Below are 23,152 nucleotides of genomic sequence, written 5' to 3' on the forward strand. Positions count from 1 at the left end.
ATAAAATCCTAATCTTGCTTTTTTTTTTTTGTTTTTCAATATATTGCAATTAATGTCTCAAATTATATAGTAGAAATTATTTTGATGGGATGTAATTTGCATAACAGTGTATAATATTATAAAATAGTTTAAACATGATACTTAAACAACATATAATGATTATATGACGTTTCATTTAGTATCATATACAATATCATCAAGTGGTATTGAATATCAGTTACTATTTTATCATTATGTATCAACTAAACAGTAAGATACTTTGTAGTTACTATAATGTATCATGTAATTAACATTTTTGGTTATATTTTAGTTCAAATTTAATTCATTTTTATAATGTATCTACGGAATGTTTGTAGTGATTACAAAATGTTTGTAGTGGTCTTTGCCGAATTCTTTAGCGATGAAGTCAACATCCCATCTAATGGTTTCCGAGCTGACAATCTTCGCATAAGATATGCAACACTTTTATGAAGTATGGTCTCGACAAGGTCAAGGCGGGATATGTTAAAGATAAAGATGATCCACCAAAGCCGAAGAGTTATTTAACTCCACCACAACATGATGACTTGGTTCATGTAGATTAGTAATTATGTATCAATTCACATACAACTTTTGATATTTTATTGTTATTAAGATAGATTAACTAATGTTTTGGAGGGTTTATTATTTTTGAAGATACATTTTCCCAAGCTTTACATTTTTTCTGTAAAACAAAATTGTTTATTTTGAATGTAATTTTCAATATTTTTAGTATCTTATTACATTTTGTCTATTATAAGTATTTTACACATCATAACACTTGATATTATATCATTATCTGATATAAAATATCAAAAAATAAGTATCTGATTCATATATCATGATCTGATACAAAAATATCAAAAAGATGAAATAACCTGAAATCGTGTAAAAGTTAGAGATACATTACATTATATATCCTCCCTAATGTATCATTTGTAAAAGATGTTATTTCCCGGTTTTTGCAGTTTCAAGAACTAAATAGAATTCTAGCTTCCTTCAAAAAGTATAATGTAGGTAGTTGTCATGCCTCAACAAGCTAACTATTGAAATATTTTGCGATGTTAGAAGTCATCATGCTCCCTTTGTTCACTGTTACAATTGTACAAGATACATTAAAAGTTTGCTACTGTTTCATGTATCATTTCAAAAAAAACCAATGCAACATACACTATTACAACTAACCTCAACAAACCATATTGTCCTCAACATTTTACATGTTTCAGATACAGAACAACTACATGATATATTTTATACCAATGTACCATAATTATTCACGAATCGTCAATGATATATTAAAAAAATGAAGAAGTATTTCACGTGTTTCTGATACTTTAGAATTACCACACAATGATATACAAATCTAAAAATCTAACACAGATGATGCAACTTTTTTTTTTTGTTGAGCAAACATGGAGTAGAAGATTAATTACTTCAAAATGTGTCAAGACTAAAAAGATGGACAGTATTATAGTCAGAATGCCATCAAAAAAAGTACTGAGCAAAGGAAAAGTTCTCTTGACCAACTCATTCTTTAATAACCTAGTTTAAAATATATCATAGCTTAAAAGCACCTCTAGCAAGTATCAACCCAAGACCATCATATCCTTTTCTTTAACCCTAAAAGAGAATCCTTCAGTAAGTTTTGCGCGACCACCAGTTGGTTGGCATAGCACTTGCTGGCAATTGGGGCATGTAACCACGGTTTGCGAGTGGCTGAAAATTGTTGTTATTTGGAAGCAGCCTTGACATTTGACATCCAGAAAAATAGAATTACGTGATTGGACCAAGCGCATAAGCTTGTGCTTTTCTCAAGCTAAGCAGGAAGGTGAAACAAGTGAGTGTCATTTGAAATCTTTGGAATGCCCATATTGTCTTGAAGTTTTTGTACGACAACAGATGTTGCAAGTTGCTGCAAGAAAAAAAATCCTAAGCTCTGTTCCTTCTTTTTTATGATGCGACCTATTTTTGTATAAAGCAGTAACTAACGTTGTATCATGAATAATATCACGACTTATGTATCAAAAAATCAAAAATACTAACTCACAATACAAAACAACTAATCCAATACATTTTTTACCAGATCTTTATACCTTGAAATTGAAGTTGTGCTTTACTTTATATTTCACTATTACAAAGATGAGCGCTGCTTTATTTAGCGAGTACCCTTTTTCTCAACTTCGACACGTACAATTCTACCGGATGTAGCATCAAAATAATGTATCTCTCCAGCCACCTTGTGTGTTGTTTCAATGGTGGATTTGAGATTCAATTCAATTGTAATGACGGATTTGAGATTTACAAAAGAAATCGTTTGTCAAACAACTATTCCATCACTATTACATCGTTCATAACTCAGATCGCTCACCCAAAATTCTGAAAATCTAAAAAAAATCGATATAGTCATCATGTAAAAGTCATCATGGATAGTCTATTTTGGATCTGTTATGATTTTGGATAGATGGAGGAGAAGAAAATTTGAATTTTGAATTCTCTGAATCTGTTAGGGATTGGATAGATTGATATCAATCTCTTTTGCGTAATTTGTGGACTGATAATTAATTTTACATTTAGATTCCTTTTTAAGCGCAACAGTCAATTTATTTAATGTATCAGACGCTATGTATCCGGATGCTACAATTTCTAAGGGATTTTTGTAAAATAGAAACGAGTAGGAATAAAATGTAATTTAGGTTTTACACTATGGGATTTATGTAAGTTATACATTAATTTTCTTGGAATGGATAAATTCTTGGACAATATTGCATACTATTTTCCCAAGGAAACAATATATATAATTTGGAAAAGGGCCAAAAATATTCTTAAACTATTGAAATTGGTACAAAAATATCATCCGTTAACATATTGGCTCCACAATACCTCTGATGTCAATTTTTATGTATCTATATTAATGTACTTATTAGTTATTACAAACGGCCCTATTAGCAAAAATAATTAGAACTTCCATTTAATACGTGATATCTTGTAATTCGTTGAAAATTTAATTAATCTAAGCAAATCAAAATCCCAACCCAACCCAGATCCACCTATTAATCCATACCGCCCAACTAGGAACTCCATTTTCCCTTCTCTTTTTTTATAATTGAATATTATCAGTTTTTATAATTAAAATCATTACCGCATATAATTTAATAATTACATGTGTAGTTACTTATTTTCCTTTTGATAGTGTACCTATGGTGGAATATAGTCACTCTAGCCTGAACAACCTAAAAATGAACATGGTTTTTATATTGGGAGTGAAATTGTTTGCACATTCATTCAGCTTCCTATTGACTTGAGAACTTAACAATCTCAATATTACTCTCAATAGCTCTTATGATGATAAACCTATTTGGACATAAACCCCCACTGCGAACTTAGTGTGGGGTCGATATGAGACATAAAAAAAGACAACAATGACACTATCCAAACACTATAACTAGAACAATTTTTAACAGCAATAAATATATACAACAAAAAATGTTAAAGCCTTTATATATCGACATTAGTTAATTATATCCAATGCCTCTAAGATTTAAGAAAATTCAGCAGTTAGTTAAATTTCATGGATTCAATATCAGCCACAACCATTCTACTAAAAAAAACATGAAATTAGTTTATATAATTTATTTATATGTTTGCTTCTTTAACAATTGATATCCTTGCAAAAAAAAATTGCAATTTTATTTTATTTTGTCCCTTATTTTCTATCTATTACTATCATAATGAGTGATTATTTTAGTCAAAAAAAATAAAATGTCGCAAGCAAAAATGGTACTGTAATTGCTTTTCCCCAATTTTCAAAGAGCTGGGGAACCACCATTGTTAAATAATGACCCAAAAAAGAAAAAAAATAAAAAAAGGTTTAGACTTGGCATAAACGGTAATTAAAACCTAATATTATTAAAGTCGTACGTATATCGGCTATTGATAAAATGTTTGAGAAAATTGTACTCACAAGTTTATTATTGAGTTGACCTAGACTATGTTGTAGGCCTAAACATGCAGAGTTGTTGAGTTTGTCCCAAATCAAGATGGGGTTCATGACTAATTTTGATCTTCTCATATTTATGGTTTCGGCGATTTTTCTAGTCATGAGTTAGTATGTGAAGTTGAAAAACAACGTTTATTTTTTAATAGGGTATTTCATGATTCAACCGATGTTAAGTCTCTGTATTATATTCTCTCCATTAGTTTGTTTCATATTATTTGTCCAATATTTTTTACACTCCTTTAAAAAATTATAAATAAAAAGATTATTTTTACTAATATACCCTTCAACTCTTTTATAATACTAACTCTTTAATGCAATAAAGAATTTAGATTTAAGCAACGACTGCACTGTTTTGACAATGTACATGAAAAAAATTAATAATGGAGGAACATTTTTGGAACTTTACAATATTTACACGTGATTAATATTATTTACACTATCTTAATTAACTTTAAGAATGAAATGAAAAATAATGTTAATTAAATCTATCTTAATTTTATGAATTCTAAAAAATAATTTAAAACATGTATTTTTTTTTGTTAGTAAGGAAATAATATGAGATGGATAAAATATTATTGGCGCTTCAATTGTGCTAATTCATAAGTATTTGGTCTCCTCGTATAGTTTGAAGATTTCTATGAAGCTAATCTTTTTTGATAGTTAAAGTTCGGTAATTAATGTCGTTTATGATCATTTTGACACGTTGTTTATGTAAGCTGGTACTATAACTATACTGTTATAGCCGTTTTGCCTTTATTATTACAAGAAAAATAAGACACGTGAAAATTGTAACATAACATGTGAATTGTGTTTCTTCAATTTCAATTTTTAGGACTCAAAATATTTTCAATGCCCATAGTGGGACACCATTATCATTAGTTGTCGTCAAATCTTCTACATAACATACAGTGTGCAACATTATTTCATACTTTCCACTTGCTTTACATTTGACTTATTATTATTAGTAGGAAAAAATAACCTTAATTTTATCATAATCTCTAATAATTTTTACATTTAAATAATTTTTAAAAACTCTGTCTCTGATACATCACTCCCTTCTCGCTGATACATCACTCTCCTCTCGCTAATACATTCTTATTTCCTTCTCGGATACATCACTCTCCTCTCGCAGATACATCTCTATTTCCCTCTCGGATATATCACTCCCTTCTCTGATACATCATTTCCCTCTCGGATACATCCCTACCCTCTCTGATACATCCCTACCCTCTCTGATACATCCCTCTCCTAGAATACTATCCTCTCTCGGATACATTCCTCTCATATGTATCTGGATGTCTACTGATGTATCCGGAAGTCTAGTGATGTATCCGGGAGTCATAAATTTTAAGGAATTTTTGTAATTTGAAAAATAGTAGGGAAATAATGTAATTAGCTTTTAACATTATAGGATTTATGTAAATTATATTTATTGTTATTGTAACATGTTAGGTCAACTTGAATGGATGAACCATAAATTCCAACTTTGAGGATACTGGGCTGCCAGGAAGTTGCAATAATTATGTCTTTTTGAATTTTGTTGAAATCTCAACAAGTTACAACTTATAATTTGATAGTCAAGTGCTGATCTCTGATGCTTGATGCTATCATGTTGCGTGCCCAAAAAAGGAAAACATAGCATAGCTTGTAGTTATATTCTTGAAACCTACTAAAAAAAATATTATGTTGCTCGTATTTTTTCAAAATTGCCATTGATTTTAAATAATTCGATACGAGTATGGAAGTAATTTAGGAGAATAATTCGAGCAACATAAAAACAAAGTAGTGTAACTGATAAAAAGATGGTAGAGCATAATTACGTCTTTTAAGTAACCCATGTCTGTCCTTTTTGCTTCTATTTCATCATTTTGTGCTTCATTCTTAATTTAGCTAAAAATTATATGATGGTCTTTTACCTAGCAATTATAAGAAGTTGAAACTTGGCAGACAATGAATTTTGCTGCTTTAGTTTTTTTTTTATTACTTACGAATCATAATTAAGTAAACTATAATTATTTTACCTTATTATATTTTTAGTCTTAGCGATTTATTAAATTTCCTCTTTTTTTGTGTGTGAAAGATCTACAATACCGTGATGCTATAACTATATACTACTATCTTAATAAGTGCTTTTCCTGGACCATGAAAACTACGAATTGATAATGTCTGACTCAAATTAAACGGACCAATATAAGATCTCAAGCCCATATTCATTGAATGATGAATTCTTTATTTTGGGCCTTACACACTTGAAAAGAACACTTACATCCCAAAAAAGTAAAATATTTATCCTTAAATGTCTCATATTTTAATATTCCTTTTTATTTTAAAATGACATATATTAATTTTTTTCGCGTGCTGGAGTCATGCTGATATCAACATCCACCTATTTTCTTCCTCTCTTATATCATGACCGTATATGAATATACTCTGAAGGTATCAAAGAGTAACTGAGCAGGGTCTTCATTGAAGGACTGTTTCTTCCTCCTTGATATCATCAAAGTATAATATACTCTGGTGGTATCAATGAGTAATTGAACAGTGTTTTCATTAAGATTTGCTTCAATCATTCAATAAGATTACTAAACCATCCATGATACCATTAAAGGATATCTACATACTGTCATGGTATCATTGAGGTATGCTTCACTTCTTCCATATTATAGTTTTAAAAACATAAAAATATATTTTCTACTAATTTAGAGTTTAATAAATATGATTGTGACTTTAATAGTCTTCTTTTAATTGTTTCTTATTTATTTCTTAAAAAAAAGGTCCAAAATTTTTGTTGATACCGATAGGATATCAATATACCAACAGAGTATCACATAGGATTAAGCTCAATACTATATGATACCAATATGGTATCAATATACCAACGGAGTATCACAAAGAATATATTTTCTACTAATTTAAAGCTAATAAATAAGATTGCGACTTCAATAAATTTCTTTTATTTCTTTCTTAAAAAAAGAGTCTAATCCTATATAATACCGATACGGTAGGGCATCACAGAAGATTAAGCTCAGTCCTATATGGTATCAATATACCGACTGAGGATCACAAAGAATATCTTTTCTTGTAATTTAGAGTAATAATTAAGTTGTGACTTTAATAATTTTTTCTTAAAAAAAAACTTAATCCTATATGATACTAATAGGGTAATATACCGACAGAGTATCACAAAGGATTAAGCACAAAAGTGATATTAACGTCATGCTGACATCATACACAAATTAAGAAAGGAGTAAGTGGGGGTAAGCAGGTAAATAGTTTGGATCATGGGTCCATTAGGGTTGAGTTGGGTCTAATTTGGAAAAATAGTTTCACAATTGAATCTATTTGCGTAAGTTTTCCTTAGGTAAATTGCCAGTCTTGGAATCTCTCTTGAATATTTTATCCACTACTTTGAAATAGGGTAACTTGTGGAAATCCCACTAGTTTACAATTATAACAAAAATGTTTTTGAGTGGTAATAAATATACACATTAACAAAGAGCGGTAAAGTCTTTATCGACTTTAGTTAATTGTCATTAGATCTAATGTCACGATATCTGCTTTAGGGACATTTACAAAAGTGCTAATTGTTGCTAATATAAAAATACATATTTAGCGGCAATATTTAAATGCACACTAGTTTGTAATATTATGAATCTTACCAAATTTGATGCGTCTAGGTACGTTATACATGTATCTCAAGATACTTGCGGTCAAAATTAGGTGTCATTTATTCTAGATACATGTTAATCATATTAGATACACACTAGATACATGTTTTTGTATGTATCTGGTGTGATTCACATGAATTTGGGATACTAGATGCATAGGAGAGTGGTGAGCGAGATTTGTTATGTATCCCAAATACATGTGAATCCATTTGGAGACAGTGCATCGAGAACAAATTCCACCTAATTTTAACTCATATATCCGGAGTCTGAACGAACAAAATCTGATGTAATATTACAAAGTAAAGTAAATCTAATTAATTAACTCCTAAATTAATAAAATACAAACGAAAAAACCATGTTTTATATCACAATTGTTTGATCACCTAATTAATTAAAAAAAATAAACTCATTTAAAAGAAAATAGTGTGTCAGTCAGCAGCGGTGCGTGGGCTGCTATCGACTCCAGCTACTATGCAGCTAACTTCAAATGACTCCAAACTTAAATGAAGGAATAAAATATTGTGATGGCAACAAGAATCCGATTTGTGAGAATACATGGATTGCGTCATTGCAATGAAGTAACCATCTTATGCATTTTCTGTTTCGACTTGAATTCACAATTTTAAAGTTAAAAATGATCAATATTAATCATCTAACTAACTCTCTTTCATGTGTATATTTAAAGATCACACGATTCAAAATTATTTTTATACATTATATATTTTTAGTTTAAAAGATTATAAAATTAAATGATATTTTTGATATATTTTAACATCTCTTTAATTTAAGATTATAATTTTATTTTTATTTTATTTTATTGAACTTTATATATCAAACTAAAAATAGATGAACAGATTAAAATTGATTTTAATTATTCAGTCAAGAATCTTGACTATATAGATATGTTTTTTATGTGAGTGACCACTCATAATTGAAATATAGGCCGAATATGGCTGCATATATAAGTCATAGTCAATGGTCAATACAACTTTTTTTTTGTTTAATTATTTGGTTTACTAAAATATGTAGCACGTTTTAGGAGTTTGATAATACCAATTGTTTTGGTATGAAGTGATACGTAGCAGAAAGGGACAATCATTTTAATTTCATGGATTCAAAATTTTAGTGTATATTCAAATAAATGGTATAATTTTAAATTAGTGTTTGAATATGTGATTTTGGATGATGATTGTCCAAAATGTTTCAATAAAAAAAAGATTTGTGAATTCAAATTATGATTTCAAATTTTTTTAAATGTAAAACTTGAATTATAAGTTTATATATTTTGTAAAAAAAGAAAAGAAAAAGATTCATCATTTTAAATTTTACAAAAAAAAAGGACTCATGTTCAGCGACTGGCGTGAAGATATTGTATGTGTCATGTGAATTAAGGATTATATTAAAGCTTAGCTAGTTATTACTATTGTTGACTAATAGATCTTTATAAAATTAAGTGTATTTGAAAGTTTGTAATCACAAATGTTTATGATAAAAAGGAATATGAAGATATGAATTTATCGGAAAATTTATCATGAAGATATAAATTTATCACAAAAATTATTGAATTTCGCCGAACACTTGAATTTATACGCAATATAGTATCATCCGGTTCCCAAACTAGGAACTAATTAACATGTGGAAGGCTGCATTGCAGTCAACATCTCCATTTGGGTCAGGATGATTATTTGACCCGGTTTACAGATGTATGTGGAGTAAGCATAAATTATAGGTTACTAAATTATATACGAAGTGTATATTAAGAAAATATCGTAGGTTTGTCTTTGTTAGTAATGTGTATATTAGCTAAGTATATATATACAGTATGATAATATATCATATTTTTGTATTTGCTTAGATACATATATAAAGTATTATAATTTACTATTTTTGCTTTGAGACAGACAAGAAAAAAGTAGGGAAACTAACAAAATTCCACTAGGTTAGGAGTTGATTATTTAGATATATGTTAATTTGCGATATTATAAATCTTATCAAATTTTTGTGTATTTAGATACGTCCAGATACATGTTTTGTTGAGATACAAGAAGTCAAAATTAGGTGTAATTTGTTTTAGATACAATATATCTAAGTGGATTCACATGTATATGGAATACATAACAAATCTTGCTCGCCTCCCTTCCACCTTGTTCACCACTCCCCTATGTATTTAGTATTCCAGATACATGTGAATCACACTATATACATATATATCCATATATACAAATACATGGACCCAGAGTGTGATTCACATGTATCTAGGTAATAAATATCTCACTCGCCTTTTTTCCTATCACTCGCCTCTCTTTTTATTTTAGTGAATTTGATAGCAAAAATATATATATCTAGAAGTATATTTTTCAGCATATGATAGAAATTTTTTAATTAATAATAAAATACGTAATAAATTAAAAATATGGATAAAACTAACATATATAATATGGATGTATGTCAAGATAGTTTTCCAAAAAAGTCGTGTGTCAGTGAGAGATGCACTAGATAGACTGGCTGCTATTGAATCCAGCTCTCTCAGTTAGACAAAATAGTATTCAAATGATTCCAAACTCGAATGGAATTAAGGAATATAAATTAGGGAAAATATATAATATGGATGTATGTAAACAAACATTTTCTAGAATGAGAGATAAAATGAGTAAAGTAAAGGAGAAAGTAAAGATATTTAAAGAAAGTAAAAAAAAAAGTTAAAAATGATTTTATTTTTTGAGGGAAATTTAGATAGTTTTGTAGCCAATAGGGTATTTGGTCGTTTACACTATCGTGTCAATCCTGCTAAAAAAAATGTCGTGCAAAATAGTTTTACAGTATAAATTATTGTGATGGTAACAAGAATCTGATTTTTTAAAATTATTACTCCATTATTATAGAGAAAGCATAGATGACATCATAGGAATGAAGTAAGCATCTTATGTAACTATCAAGTCAATAGTCAACATCAACTTTTTTGTTATGGTTTAATCATTTACTTTACTGAAATATATGTGGCACATTTTGCCGGAGACACAAAGTTAGAATCAAAATTTTAGTACTTTTTTAGGAGTTTTTGAATTTTAAAATGACAATTTTAATCGTTAATAATTAATTTTTAATTTAATATATTAAATACATACTTGATAATTTTTTTAAAAGTATAAATATGTTATTTAAATAAAAATTATTAAATTCAGTTGAACATGTGCGTGATCTGAATTCTACCTCGGCTACACCTAGTTTCATTTGGTTCCCTAGCTAGACACTATCAACATGTGGGAAATTGGCCAATCCTTTTGTGTCTAATTAAGTTAGGCTCAATGAGATTTCAAATGTGTGTGTATATATACAGTGTGTGTATTCATTGCATATAATACAATTGAGGCTACTAAAACGGCAAGTCATGATGGATTTGACCGTGGAATAAATAAGCACAAATTTTATTAAAAGAAATTATGGGCTTCAACTTTTTTAAAGGTCATTTGACTACCATTGTTACGATAGTTAAAAAGACTTTGCAGAAAATTGGCACAATTAACTGAATATCAATTGGTGGAGACAAAACAACTAGGTATAAGATCTACACAAAAATTGACATTTTTTTGAGAGGAAGTATCAAAAACACATTTAAAATGTCTGTTTTTTTTTTAGTTTCATATCTAAACTACTGATAATGTGAGTTTCATACCTAATATGTTGAATGGAATATTTTTCTACTAAATCACATCTAAGTATAATATCCAACACCCTTCCCCGCAACCCCAACTCCATTAAAATTACGCTACAATATGTGAAAAATATTAGTTCACCTTCTTATGTGCAAAATATTAAATGAAATGGCACGATAAATTTGCTATAAATACAGTTGTGTTTCTTTGGACGGATGATTTTACTGTCTAACTAAAAGGACGTGACATTTTATTTGGTTGGGAAAATAGTTGGTAATTAATAATTATGACTTTCTCTAAATAAACTAAAGTCTATATAGACAGCAAATATTCAAGTTGAATCTTCACATTCCAGCTTGTTATGAGCAATAATGTCCTATTTCAGATCTATCTAAATATCTAATTAACATTTGATTTAGATGAAGTTCGTATAATTCATATTTCAGATCTTACATCAAAATATTACAATGTTTGTTTTATTACTGTTTTATTACAGAGAAATTATTCTATTTTTTTATCTTTTCATATAAAAAGTCACTCAAATCACTTAATTAACACGGTATACAATATTTTTTCCGTTACCAAAATCACCCTTCACCTTGGTTTTGCCTGAGGTAAAATATTAGCATTACCCAACAAATTAGGGTGTCATAGGCCTAACATAATAAATGTGATTTAAGTTGTGCACGGAGGACATATATTTATATTAATATAATTAGATTAAATAAATATTCAAGTTCCAAATTCAGAGTGTATATGTTGAAAGTCAAGATATACATTTATGATTAATCTCATGATGATGATGATGTATAAAAAATGACATAACATTTATTACGTAGGTATACAAACGTTTATTCATAGATTGCTCTGTTGAGTGTTGGGCCCTAGCTAGCTACAATAATATGGACATCTTGTTCACATTGTTCTTTCCGATCCTTTAATATATCTATCTCCTATATATAAATGGAGAACGTATGCTTCAAACTTTACAAGATCAATCAATGATCGATTTATATCATATATCATATCATATCGTAAATACAACAAATCAAATGGAAAACAACAACAACAACATTGTTACTACTAGTTTAGAAAAGCTAGACCGGAAAACACAAGAAAAGAACAGAAGAATTCAAATGAAGTATCTTTCTTCTAAGCTCTTTTCTCTTATTCCTCCACACCACCACCACTACTCTACTAAGGTATGAAACCTATTTTAGTAATTAGCTTTGATTCAAACTCTGAATTTATTTTTAAAAATTCATTAAATATATACAAATATTTTTACGTACTTTTCCTTGACTTGTAAGTGAAACAATATAATTTCAGGATATGGTGACGCAACAAGACCAGATTGATCAAGCCATTACTTACATTGAGAAATTGAAAGAAAGAGTAGATGTATTAAAGAGAAGGAAGGATAAGATTATAGCACAAGGTACAAGTGATGATTCAAAGAAATTCATGCCTTCAACATCTTGTAGTACTATAAAAATACCTATGATTGAAGTTAGAGAGTTGGATTCAACTATAGAGGTCATTTTAGTTAGTTGCTTGCAAAAGAAGTTCACCATGCAAGAGGTTATAATCATCTTAGAGCAAGAAGGAGCTCAAGTTGTTACCGCTAATTTTTCAACAATTGGCGATAAGGTTTACTATACGATCCATGCTCAGGTAATTCACTCTGTTTTAATTTACGTGTTTTACATTTCTTTTTAGTCTATTTATATAAAAAGAAATTGGTATTGTAGATATTCGAATTTTTTTATATGCTTTCAATAAATACCGTGCTAGTTAAATTATGAATTATATAGATGGAATATATATGTATTAGTAGTATGAAAGATTATGGAAAATAATATACATAGCTAGTTAATTTTGACAACTAAATTAACAATGTTTTTCTTGTAATATAATGTTTGCAGGTGAAAATTACGAGATTAGGGGTTGATGCATCAAGGGTCTATTCGAGATTGCAAAATCTGATTTGCTAATTTTTTAATTACTTGCCAGCAGAAAAATAACTTAGAATATTGTATTATACTCATTTCTATTCTTTTGTTGGTTATTCAAGTTGGCATTCTTATTGCATTAGCAAAAAATTATCAGAATCAACAAAGGGTTATAGTAGAGTGATAGTTAAGTACTTCATTCTTACTCAGAGGGCTTGAGTTTATTTTTACTTTAGCATATTTTCATCATTTGATCTAGGAGAATTAATACGAACCGCTCTGTTACTATTTTAGTAAGTATTATTATTGATTATTTAATTTTTTATTTCATATATTTATTCATTGCTTCATTGACAATATTTAAAGATTAATATATTGCTATTAAACCTTATTCAAAGAAATTCAACAAGACCTAATAATCAAGTTTTAAACCAAATATTTATAGCGATGAATAAATAATAGTGTTGACTCCAAAACGTAATGGGGCTCAAGCACCCATAAACATGAATGTGCATCCGCCACTTATTTTGTTAAGATGTATAAGCCATATGTCCCATTCTCTTGTAAGTGATCTTAGTAATATATACCAAGTTCTTGCTATGAAAAAAAAAAGACTAAACAATTATAATGTACATAATATATAGCAATCACTACTTCTCAAAAACTAAATTGTTTTTTACTAAATTTTTTTTAAAAAAAAACTACTTGTAAGAGTCAAATTACAAAAAAAGACATTCATCAATGTATTTTTAATATTAAGATTATTTTATAGAGAGAAATTATTTTAAACATCTATTATAAAAAGTTTAATCATTTATTTACTTAATTAAATTAAAATGTACATTTTCAATTTTTCAATCAATACTATGCATAGATATATAAATAAATTAAATATTGATATAATATTAACATGATGATTTAAAAATAATTAAAAATATTAAATAAAAAATAAGAAAATAAAATAAAATTGTCAAATGAAACGTAACTAAACCTATGAGATATGCTAATTAATTAATAAGGTTTTATTGGTAAATATGTAAATAAGAAAGGGATATTTTAGTCTTGTAAAAATAAATTTCTGCTTCTGCTTTTTTTGAAAAGCAGAAATTTTTAGCTTATTTTCTACGACAGAAAATTTTTTTCTGCTTCTATTTAAAAGAAGTTTTATTGATTTACCAAACGTTTTAATTTTTTATAATTTTTTTTCTTAAAATAAGTATTTTTGATCTTCCAACAGCAAAATAAAAAGAAAGCATGTGACTAAACAACGCTTTATTAATTTTTTTAAATATTACTATTGCTCATTTAAAAAATTCTACATACAGTATTGATATCCCTTTTATATAAATCCTTTTTGTTGTTGTGTCATTATCTTTTATTCCAGAGTTTATATACTATATTTATCCATGATCATTTTAGTCAAAGAAAATTTGCCGAAAATAAGACCTAAAGCCGCAAGCAAAAAGGGTATTGTTTTTCTCTGATTTTGAAAGTGGTGGGGAACCACCAATGTTTTATGATGGCCATAAAAAGAAGGCCAAAGTCATCTCCGGCCCCCTAAAGTTATCCGCATAATTTATTTAAACACCTCAATTAAGGCTAGTATCTATTAGACACTCTAATTTTAACAAATATGTACTTATTGAACACAAAATGATAATAAGCTTTTAAAATATTGTGTGTGTATTTCACGCACACTATCTGTAAAAAGTAACCAATAAAACTGCAGCATGTGACACATGGCCCCAATCTAATGAATATTCAATTTAAAAAATAAAAATAAAAACTCCAACCATTAATAATCCAAAAAATTAATTAGCAAAAAGGAGAAAAAAGAAAAACCCCATCCCCCCACAAACCCACCCATCCACCCACCTTTCTTCTTCTTCCCTTCACCGGCCATCTTGATTCCGACCACAAATTCCGATTTCTCCGGCGATAATAAAAAGAAGAAAAAATAAAATCTCCCCCACCCGCTCCCCCAAATCCACCCACCTAATTATTTGTCTTATCTTCTTCTTCTTCATCCTCTGTTACTTGTCATTTTCTATTCCTTTAAAAAGATTAATTTTTTTTCTTGTAATAAACTATGGGCTATTGAAATCAAGTCTAATGCAAATAGTGAAATAAATTATGAAGCATGATAGATTAATGGAGTAATTGTTGAGATTTTTTGTGAAAAATAAATCGACGTTGATAAATTATTTCAAAATCGATAATGAAGAGAAATCAAGAGAATTCAAATGAATTATATCAAATTTTCTGATATCATTTTAAATAAATGGTTGATAATGTTTGTTGATCGAAGTGACAAGGCAATAAAGATAGACAGAGGTTTGCTTTTATAATTTCGATGTCCTGTTTTTTTTCTTATTGCAAATTCTTGCAAATTCAATTTCATTTTATAAAGAGTGAAAAATAAAAACGATGAGAAAAAAATAAACAGAATTTAAAAAGCTTAAAATGGGGTGAAGAAGAAGACCATTGGTATAGCCTACAGGGGTGGGGTGGCTTTCTTTTTGGGTTAAAAATATTATTTTAAATTAAAAAAAATAGTTATTTTAATTAATGCATGCCAGTCATTAGGACAAAAAAAAGTAAAGTTTATTCTAAAAACAAAATTGGGACATATTCACGCGCTACTAGGCAGTGAGATACATTTATTTTGCCACATCAACATTTTGTGCTTAATAGACACATGTTTTGAACCATTTAAGTGTTTAATAGGTACAAGTCATAGTTGAGGTGTTTAAATGAATTATGCGGACAACTTTAGGGGCCAAAGATGACTTTGGCCTAAAAAGAAGGCATAAAATATAAACATGCTTCTCAATTTGACTTAAGTTAATATTTATGACTTTAAAAATATTTGAACAATTCAAGTAAAGTATATTCGAACTGATTTATATATGTCATGTAGAACACATATATTTAATTAATTGTTTAATTTTATATAAATTTAAAGACGTACATAGATATCAACTGAAATAAAAAAAAAAAAAATTTTATATGGTGTTAACTGTTAAGCAACCATTATCTTAAAAGTTATTTCATAAGCTTAAGTTTAAAACAATCTATTTTTAGTTAAATTTCTCATGTTATATTGTTCACTCTCTAAATATCAAAGTTTTGAACGTGTAAAGTTTCACATCATCAACTAGGAATGAATCTCCTTTTACATCAAGGTTTATCCTAAGTAAATGATATATTGATATAATAATAGACGCCTCCTCTTTTTAAATTGCACATGTGACAATTGAGACATGTGAATCTCAAATTTTAAATAGGACTAGAATATTTCTCGAGGCCACGTTAAGGAATTAGACTTTTTTTATTTTTTTCTATTTACAAATTAAATATGGAATTAGACTGGAATGGCATCTTCTGTTTTCCACTATCCATCCTTCTTTTGTTGTCAAATCTCAAAACCACTTGATTTAGTGTGAATTTGAAGAGTCCTATATCTAGAGTCAGCTTCGAAAGATAGAGATAGGTTCGTGTATCTATTTTTTTTTTATAATATATATATATATATATATATTAATTATTACTTTTAGTTGAATTCATTGCATTTGGCGCCTTTTTTTTTAATGATTCGTACTGTAATCAATTTTATTTTCTTGCAAAATAATAAATTATTCTTTTTAGATAAAATTACGTGGCAAAATTGGAAAATAAAAAAATTAAATTAAAAGCAGAATTACTTCAAAGACCTGACTCGAATTGTCAATTTTTTTTTTCAAGATCAAATACATGTATAATATTTCTCCTTACCAGCGGTTTGCAACAAATTTTAAACATACGGAAAACAAATTCACCATAAATAAAATTTGAAGAAACGAGAATATTATTGATTAAATATATGGGTACAAATCTGTTCCTTTCTTGATTATTTATGACTTTACCAACTAAACGTTTAAATTAAATGAAATTCAAAACCTCACTAACTATGACCAAACTTACGTGGTATTAAAAATAATTGAGTTGAACAAAGTGTGTGACTACACACTTTAAGAAGCAAGTAAATACATTGGAGCCTTTTTTATTTTTTTGCAAATCACACCCACAATTGAAGATCCCCTTGCAAGTTGCAAGTACTTGCAACCCCTCTTTTTTGTGTCAAAATTTGAACTTGAATATTGAAAGTGGGTCATAGTGAATATTGAAAGATAATACTTCATTAATAAGCTTGAAGAATAATAAATGATTTTTTGTAGATTCCTAATCAAATTATTTTAAATGTGATTGGCTTTTATTGTGTTTGTGAATTTATGGTTGAAAATTCAAATTAAATGGCAAAGGATTTTAGTTATTTAGAATGAATTTGGTGCTTAATTTGTGAAAAGACACGCAGAATATGGTTTGTGACCTTTTTAATTTAATTAGAATGAATTTGGTACTTAATTTGTGACCTTTTAAATTTAATTTTTAATATTTAATTCCTACTTGACAATTAAAAATGACATAGGGATTTGATGTGCAATGGTTGTATGAGTTTAACTATTTAAATGTCAGTAAAGTCGTGATATAATTTACAATATTATACTGACCTTTCTTGTTTTAATTTCAATTTTTTAAAAATAATTCTTTAAACCTATTTAATAGTAGTAATATAAAAGAACTACAATTTGACCAATTTTTTCATACTAATATTAAATTTTTTTAGAATAGTTAATAATTTTATTATAATGCTTTCAAATGACCAAAAGCATTCATTTTTCAAAAAACTTTAACTTTTACACAAATATAACAGGCTGTCTTTAATTTCCTAAAGCCATCTGAATTAAGAATGGAAAAACTAAATCCATAACTGTCAATTCTGGCACCAAAAATTGTGGCAAGAAACCCAAAAAGCTATCAAACTTTTGTTGTAATTAAAGTAGTCATTAGTCAAAACATTGCAATAATATAAAAATCTTTCCAATTTCGATAATCATATCTTTCCACCATAAAGGTCCTCTTTGAATTCAAATAAATTTACAAGAAGAACGTGGGGAGAAATTAACCAAAATATAACTAGTGGAAAAGAAGAGGACTGAATTATTTGTATGTCATTTTTATTATTACTATAATTATTTGTTTTTCAATATTGTCCTAGTGGAAAATTTTAGAACTATCGTAAAATAATAAGACATGATGCAAATGAAAAAAAAAAAAAACTCTCTCTCAATTTATGTGACACTTTTCGTTTTTCGAAAGTCAAACGGCTTAAGTTTGACCAGAAATTTGCGCATAGAATCTTCAAGTTTTTTGAAATGAAATTTATATAGTTGTAAACTACGTAAGAAGTACTATAAGTCACAATAATTAATAATTCAAAATATTTAAAAGATCTATGAAAAATTTACGGTCAATGATAAAACTTGTTTGAATCTCAAAATTTGAAAAGTGTCACATAAAATGGAATGGAGGGAGTATATATATTAAGGGTGCAAAACACGACGGTTTATTTTTAGTATATTGAATATAAATAAATTATTATTAAGATAAACTATATATACATACTCCACTACCATATTTATTATCATTACATATACTTTTAAAATATTACTCCCTCTGTCTCAATTTATGTGTTACTTTTCATTTTTCGAGAGTAACAGTTTAAGTTTGACCGCCGGAAATTGGCACATAGAATCTTCAATTTTTTTGAAATGAAATTTATATATTTGTAAATTATTTAAAAAGTACTATAAGTCACAATAATTAATAAATGATAATTCAAAATATTTAAAAGATCTATGAAAAACTTATAGTCAAAGATAGACTTGTTTGAATCTCGAAATCTGAAAAGTGCCACATAAAATGGGACGAAGGGAGTACATATTTTACCACTAATTAAGAGTTTCCTACCATATCTTTAGAAAGATACATATTATCTTCGGAACTATTCCAATTATTTTGTTTGTATGTTTGCTACTAGATGCACTAAAATAGGGAAAGAGGCAAGCGAGCTGGGGAGGAAGGCAAGCGAGAAGGAGAGGGAGATAGTTATGTATCCAGATACACACGAATCACACTAGATACATAGTAGATACATGTATATGTATTTATGTGGTGTGATTCATGTATCAGTCGAGCAATATTTGTTATATATCCCAAATACATGCTAATCTATTTGAATATGGCGTATCTAGAATAAATGACACCTAATTTTGACCTCATGTATCCCGAGATACATGTATCTTGATGTATGTAGACGCACTAAAATTTGATAAAAATTATAATAATACAAACTAAAGTATATCTAATTAAACCAATTGGATTTATGTAAATTTCCCGTACTACTACTACTATTATTATTATTATTATTATTATTATTATTATTATTATTATATATTATTATGGTTGTTGTTATTAATTCGTATTTGGGAGGGGAAAAAACGATACGGATTAATTATGTGTTGACATCTCTTTTGTTTCCACTAATTCTACTGCACCAAGATGTGATTGATTGATTGATTATGTGTTGATTAGAAGGTCTTAATTTTGTCAGAATATTACTACTAGTTATGTACCTCATGAAGGGAAAAAGAGGGCACATTAGAGTTTTCAAACATGAACTTCATTTAAGATGATTATTTTGAGATTAATTAATTAATCAAAAGGTTGACCAATAAATTAAAATGGTATACTAGTTACGTGCATGAGTATAAAATTCATGAATAACTCAAACAAACCAGTGTGTTCAACGTGAACTTCCTAAGATTGTAAATGTATAGCTAAGTGTTCTTAAAAGGATGATCACTACTCACTAGTGGTTTGATTAACTATGGACGGAAAAATCCGCTCATCAAATTATAATTCGTCCAATTCGTCTCAGTTTGAGTTGATAATTGATCTGTTTATTTATAAATTAACTCAATTCATAAATTTATTATTTTTATTAATTCATTTTTTTATATAATCATAATAAAGAAAAATAAAATTTTTTATAGAGTACTAAAAATAATAAAAGAATACAAAAAATCATTAAAACCTAGTTCATAAATATTAATTAATCTTATTATGTGACAAAAATTCACATGGAATTGAATTCAAATACTTATAGGTCTCTTCAAAGATATTTTTAATCTTCTATAATTCAATATTACTAATTTGTTAAATCATGTTAATTATAGGAGAAAGGGCGCTTCAAAAAGTGGGGCACAATTTGGACTCATTTAGGGCTTTGTTTTAATGGATTTAGTGCCCTCAAATGCATATTTTGCCTCAATAACTGATGTAAACATTTGAATTTCATGTATTTGAACTTAGGGACAAAGCATGGACAATATGGAGCAAAAAGGAACAAGGCAGCCGAAAGAACGAAGAAAAGAAGGTTTGAGGCTCGCCTAAACCATTAAGCGAGTCGTCGCATGGCCTTAGTCTCGCCCAACTTTCCAGTGTGCCAAGCCCTGAAGGACAAATCAAATAGGCGATAGAAAGGAGCAGTTGGCGAGTCGTCGAACGGCTCCGCAAGGCAGTGCTATATTGCCCAAAGTTACAGAGCTTGAAGTTGTTGAAGGACAATGCAAAAAGGCAATGAACCAGACCAAAGGGCGGATCGCCGAGTGGATCGGCTATCCCAACTAACTTTGCCGAGTGATCCTTCGCAACACAATTTTTGACACCTATAAATACTTGTTTGAATTTTTAGTTTAGGATGCAATTTTTAAGTTTTACATTTAAAAATTTAGTTTTAGAACTTAGTTTTTGGAGACAATTTTTCTTAGCTTTTGAAGATTTGAAGACTTCCAATTCCAAGAAATTGGAAGTGGGTGTTGAAGATTCTTCATTGTAGACTTGTTTCAAGTGAATATAAATTGGACCCAGTTGATTATCATGCAATTTGGTATCGATTTCTTCCCTTTTACTATGTCTAGCTAAAACCCCAATTCTTGGGGTGTGATTTTGTGAATATGGGTTGAATTTACTACTGGGTATTGCTTATATATAGTTATTTTGTTGTTTAAAGGTGATTTCGTTTAGTAGTTGTGTTTGAATTTAATGGGGTTGTAGTTGCAAATACAATTTTATCTTCGTATTTTTTACTTGCTCGAGAGAGAGGTTGTAAAACCAAAACTACAGAATCGATAGTCTGTGGTTATTGGGTTGTCGTGGGTTCAGCTCGAGAGAGTGAATCCTGAACCCTCTCCCACACATTCAGCTCGAGAGAGTGAATGGACTAAGGCGAAGGCTGCGCTTCATTGCCGCTTATCGGTCTTCGAGAGAAACCAATTTGATTTGGGGTAAATTATTCGAGAGAAAATTTGCCCCACTAAAGTCTAGCCTAGGTATCAATTTACAGCGATTTACTATAAATAGCATTTACCCGGTTGTTTATGTTAGCCCATATTCCTATCACATCCCAAGAATCCCGTCTCCATATTTGCACTTTCGCTAGAGTTGTCATTTTAGTTCATAATTGCTTACAAAACCCCCTGTGATAATTGACACTTGTGTCACCTTTTTAATTTATCATGTTTTTACTCGGTCATGCCTATAGCTATAATTAACTTGAACACATTTTTACTTTTCTATTAATTCTCAATTGTAAACTGCTCTCTGTGGAAACGATCCTAACTCTTGGTTGGGTTATATTACTATTGAACGATTGTGGACGCTTAGTATTAGATGAAGCGCTCGGATACGTCAAGTCAGTAAGCGGGGAGAAAAATGATGCGCTTTGATTTGTATAAAAATGTATATAAATATATCTTCCATTTTTTTTATATCTGATACAAATCCGCAAGTCCCATCCAAATGAAAGATCAGCGAAATATTAGCTGCGAAATGGAATTAATCTAAACAATAGCTATAACATTTAATATGAATTAAATGTTTGCTATTCTACATAATTTTCCCAATAAAAAAAAAGAGAATACCAACATCTACTTCATCTTGGCTATAACAAAATACTTGGTCATTTTCTTTCAAATATTAACCCAGTTAGTATTTCTAGGCTAATATCTTAATTATGCTCCTTAGCTTTAGTTTGCCTAATTACGCATTGTAACTATAGTTTTAGTTGACGTAGATATTTTGATTTGTATATTTCGCGTGCTTTTATTAATTTTTACACTTCAGGATTCAATTTTTTTAATATAAATAAATTACTATTAAGATAAACTACATATACATACTCCGCTATCATATTTATTATCATTATATATACTTTTAAAATATTACATATGTATATGTATTTATCTGGTGTGATTCATGTATATGACGAGCGAGATTTGTTATGTATCTCAAATATATCTGAATCTATTTGAATACTGTGTATCTAGAATAAATTACATCTAATTTTGATCTCATTGTTTTAGAAATACATGTAAGATGATGGGTCTAGATGCACTAAAATCTGGTAAAATTTATAATAATACAAGCTAGAGTATATCTAATTAAACCAATGAGATTTATATAAAAATCGATAAAGATTATGTGTTGGCATCTCTTTTGTTTCCACTAATTCTACTGCACCAAGATGTGATTGATTGATTGTGTGTTGATTAAAAGGTCTTAATTTTGTCAGAATATTACTACTAGTTATGTACCTCATGAAGGGAAAAAGAGGGCACATTAGAGTTTTCAAACATGAACCTCATTTAAGATGATTATTTTGAGATTAATTAATTAATCAAGAGGTTGACCAATAAATTAAAATGGTATACTAGTTACGTGCATGAATATAAAATTCATGCATAACTCAAACAAATCAGTGTGTTCAACGTGAACTTCCTAAGATTGTAAATGTATAGCTAAGTGTTCTTAAAAGGATGATCACTACTCACTAGTGGTTTGATTAACTATGGATGGAAAAATACGCTCATTAAATTATAATCCGCCCAATTCGTCCCAGTTTGAGTTGATTATTGATCTGTT

The 23,152-nt window shown here is 28.6% G+C and overlaps 1 protein-coding gene across 1 annotated transcript; it reads left to right on the plus strand.

The window, feature by feature from the left end:
* Positions 1-12,330: 12,330 nt before the first annotated feature.
* Positions 12,331-13,539, plus strand: LOC125860909 (transcription factor bHLH162-like). Its single transcript, XM_049540959.1, has 3 exons — positions 12,331-12,538; positions 12,666-13,010; positions 13,262-13,539. The coding sequence occupies exons 1-3, from the start codon at positions 12,338-12,340 to the stop codon at positions 13,328-13,330; spliced, it is 615 nt and encodes a 204-aa protein (XP_049396916.1). The 5' UTR covers positions 12,331-12,337; the 3' UTR covers positions 13,331-13,539.
* Positions 13,540-23,152: the final 9,613 nt, after the last annotated feature.

This window comes from Solanum stenotomum, chromosome 3, assembly GCF_019186545.1.
Source record: "Solanum stenotomum isolate F172 chromosome 3, ASM1918654v1, whole genome shotgun sequence".
NCBI lineage: Eukaryota > Viridiplantae > Streptophyta > Magnoliopsida > Solanales > Solanaceae > Solanum > Solanum stenotomum.

Coding starts and splice junctions, on each gene's coding strand:
- LOC125860909 (XM_049540959.1), top strand. CDS start 12,338: ATGATCGATTTATATCATATATCATATCATATCGTAAATACAACAAAT. Junction 12,539..12,665: donor ACCACCACTACTCTACTAAG/GTATGAAACCTA, acceptor ATATAATTTCAG/GATATGGTGACGCAACAAGA. Junction 13,011..13,261: donor ACTATACGATCCATGCTCAG/GTAATTCACTCT, acceptor TAATGTTTGCAG/GTGAAAATTACGAGATTAGG.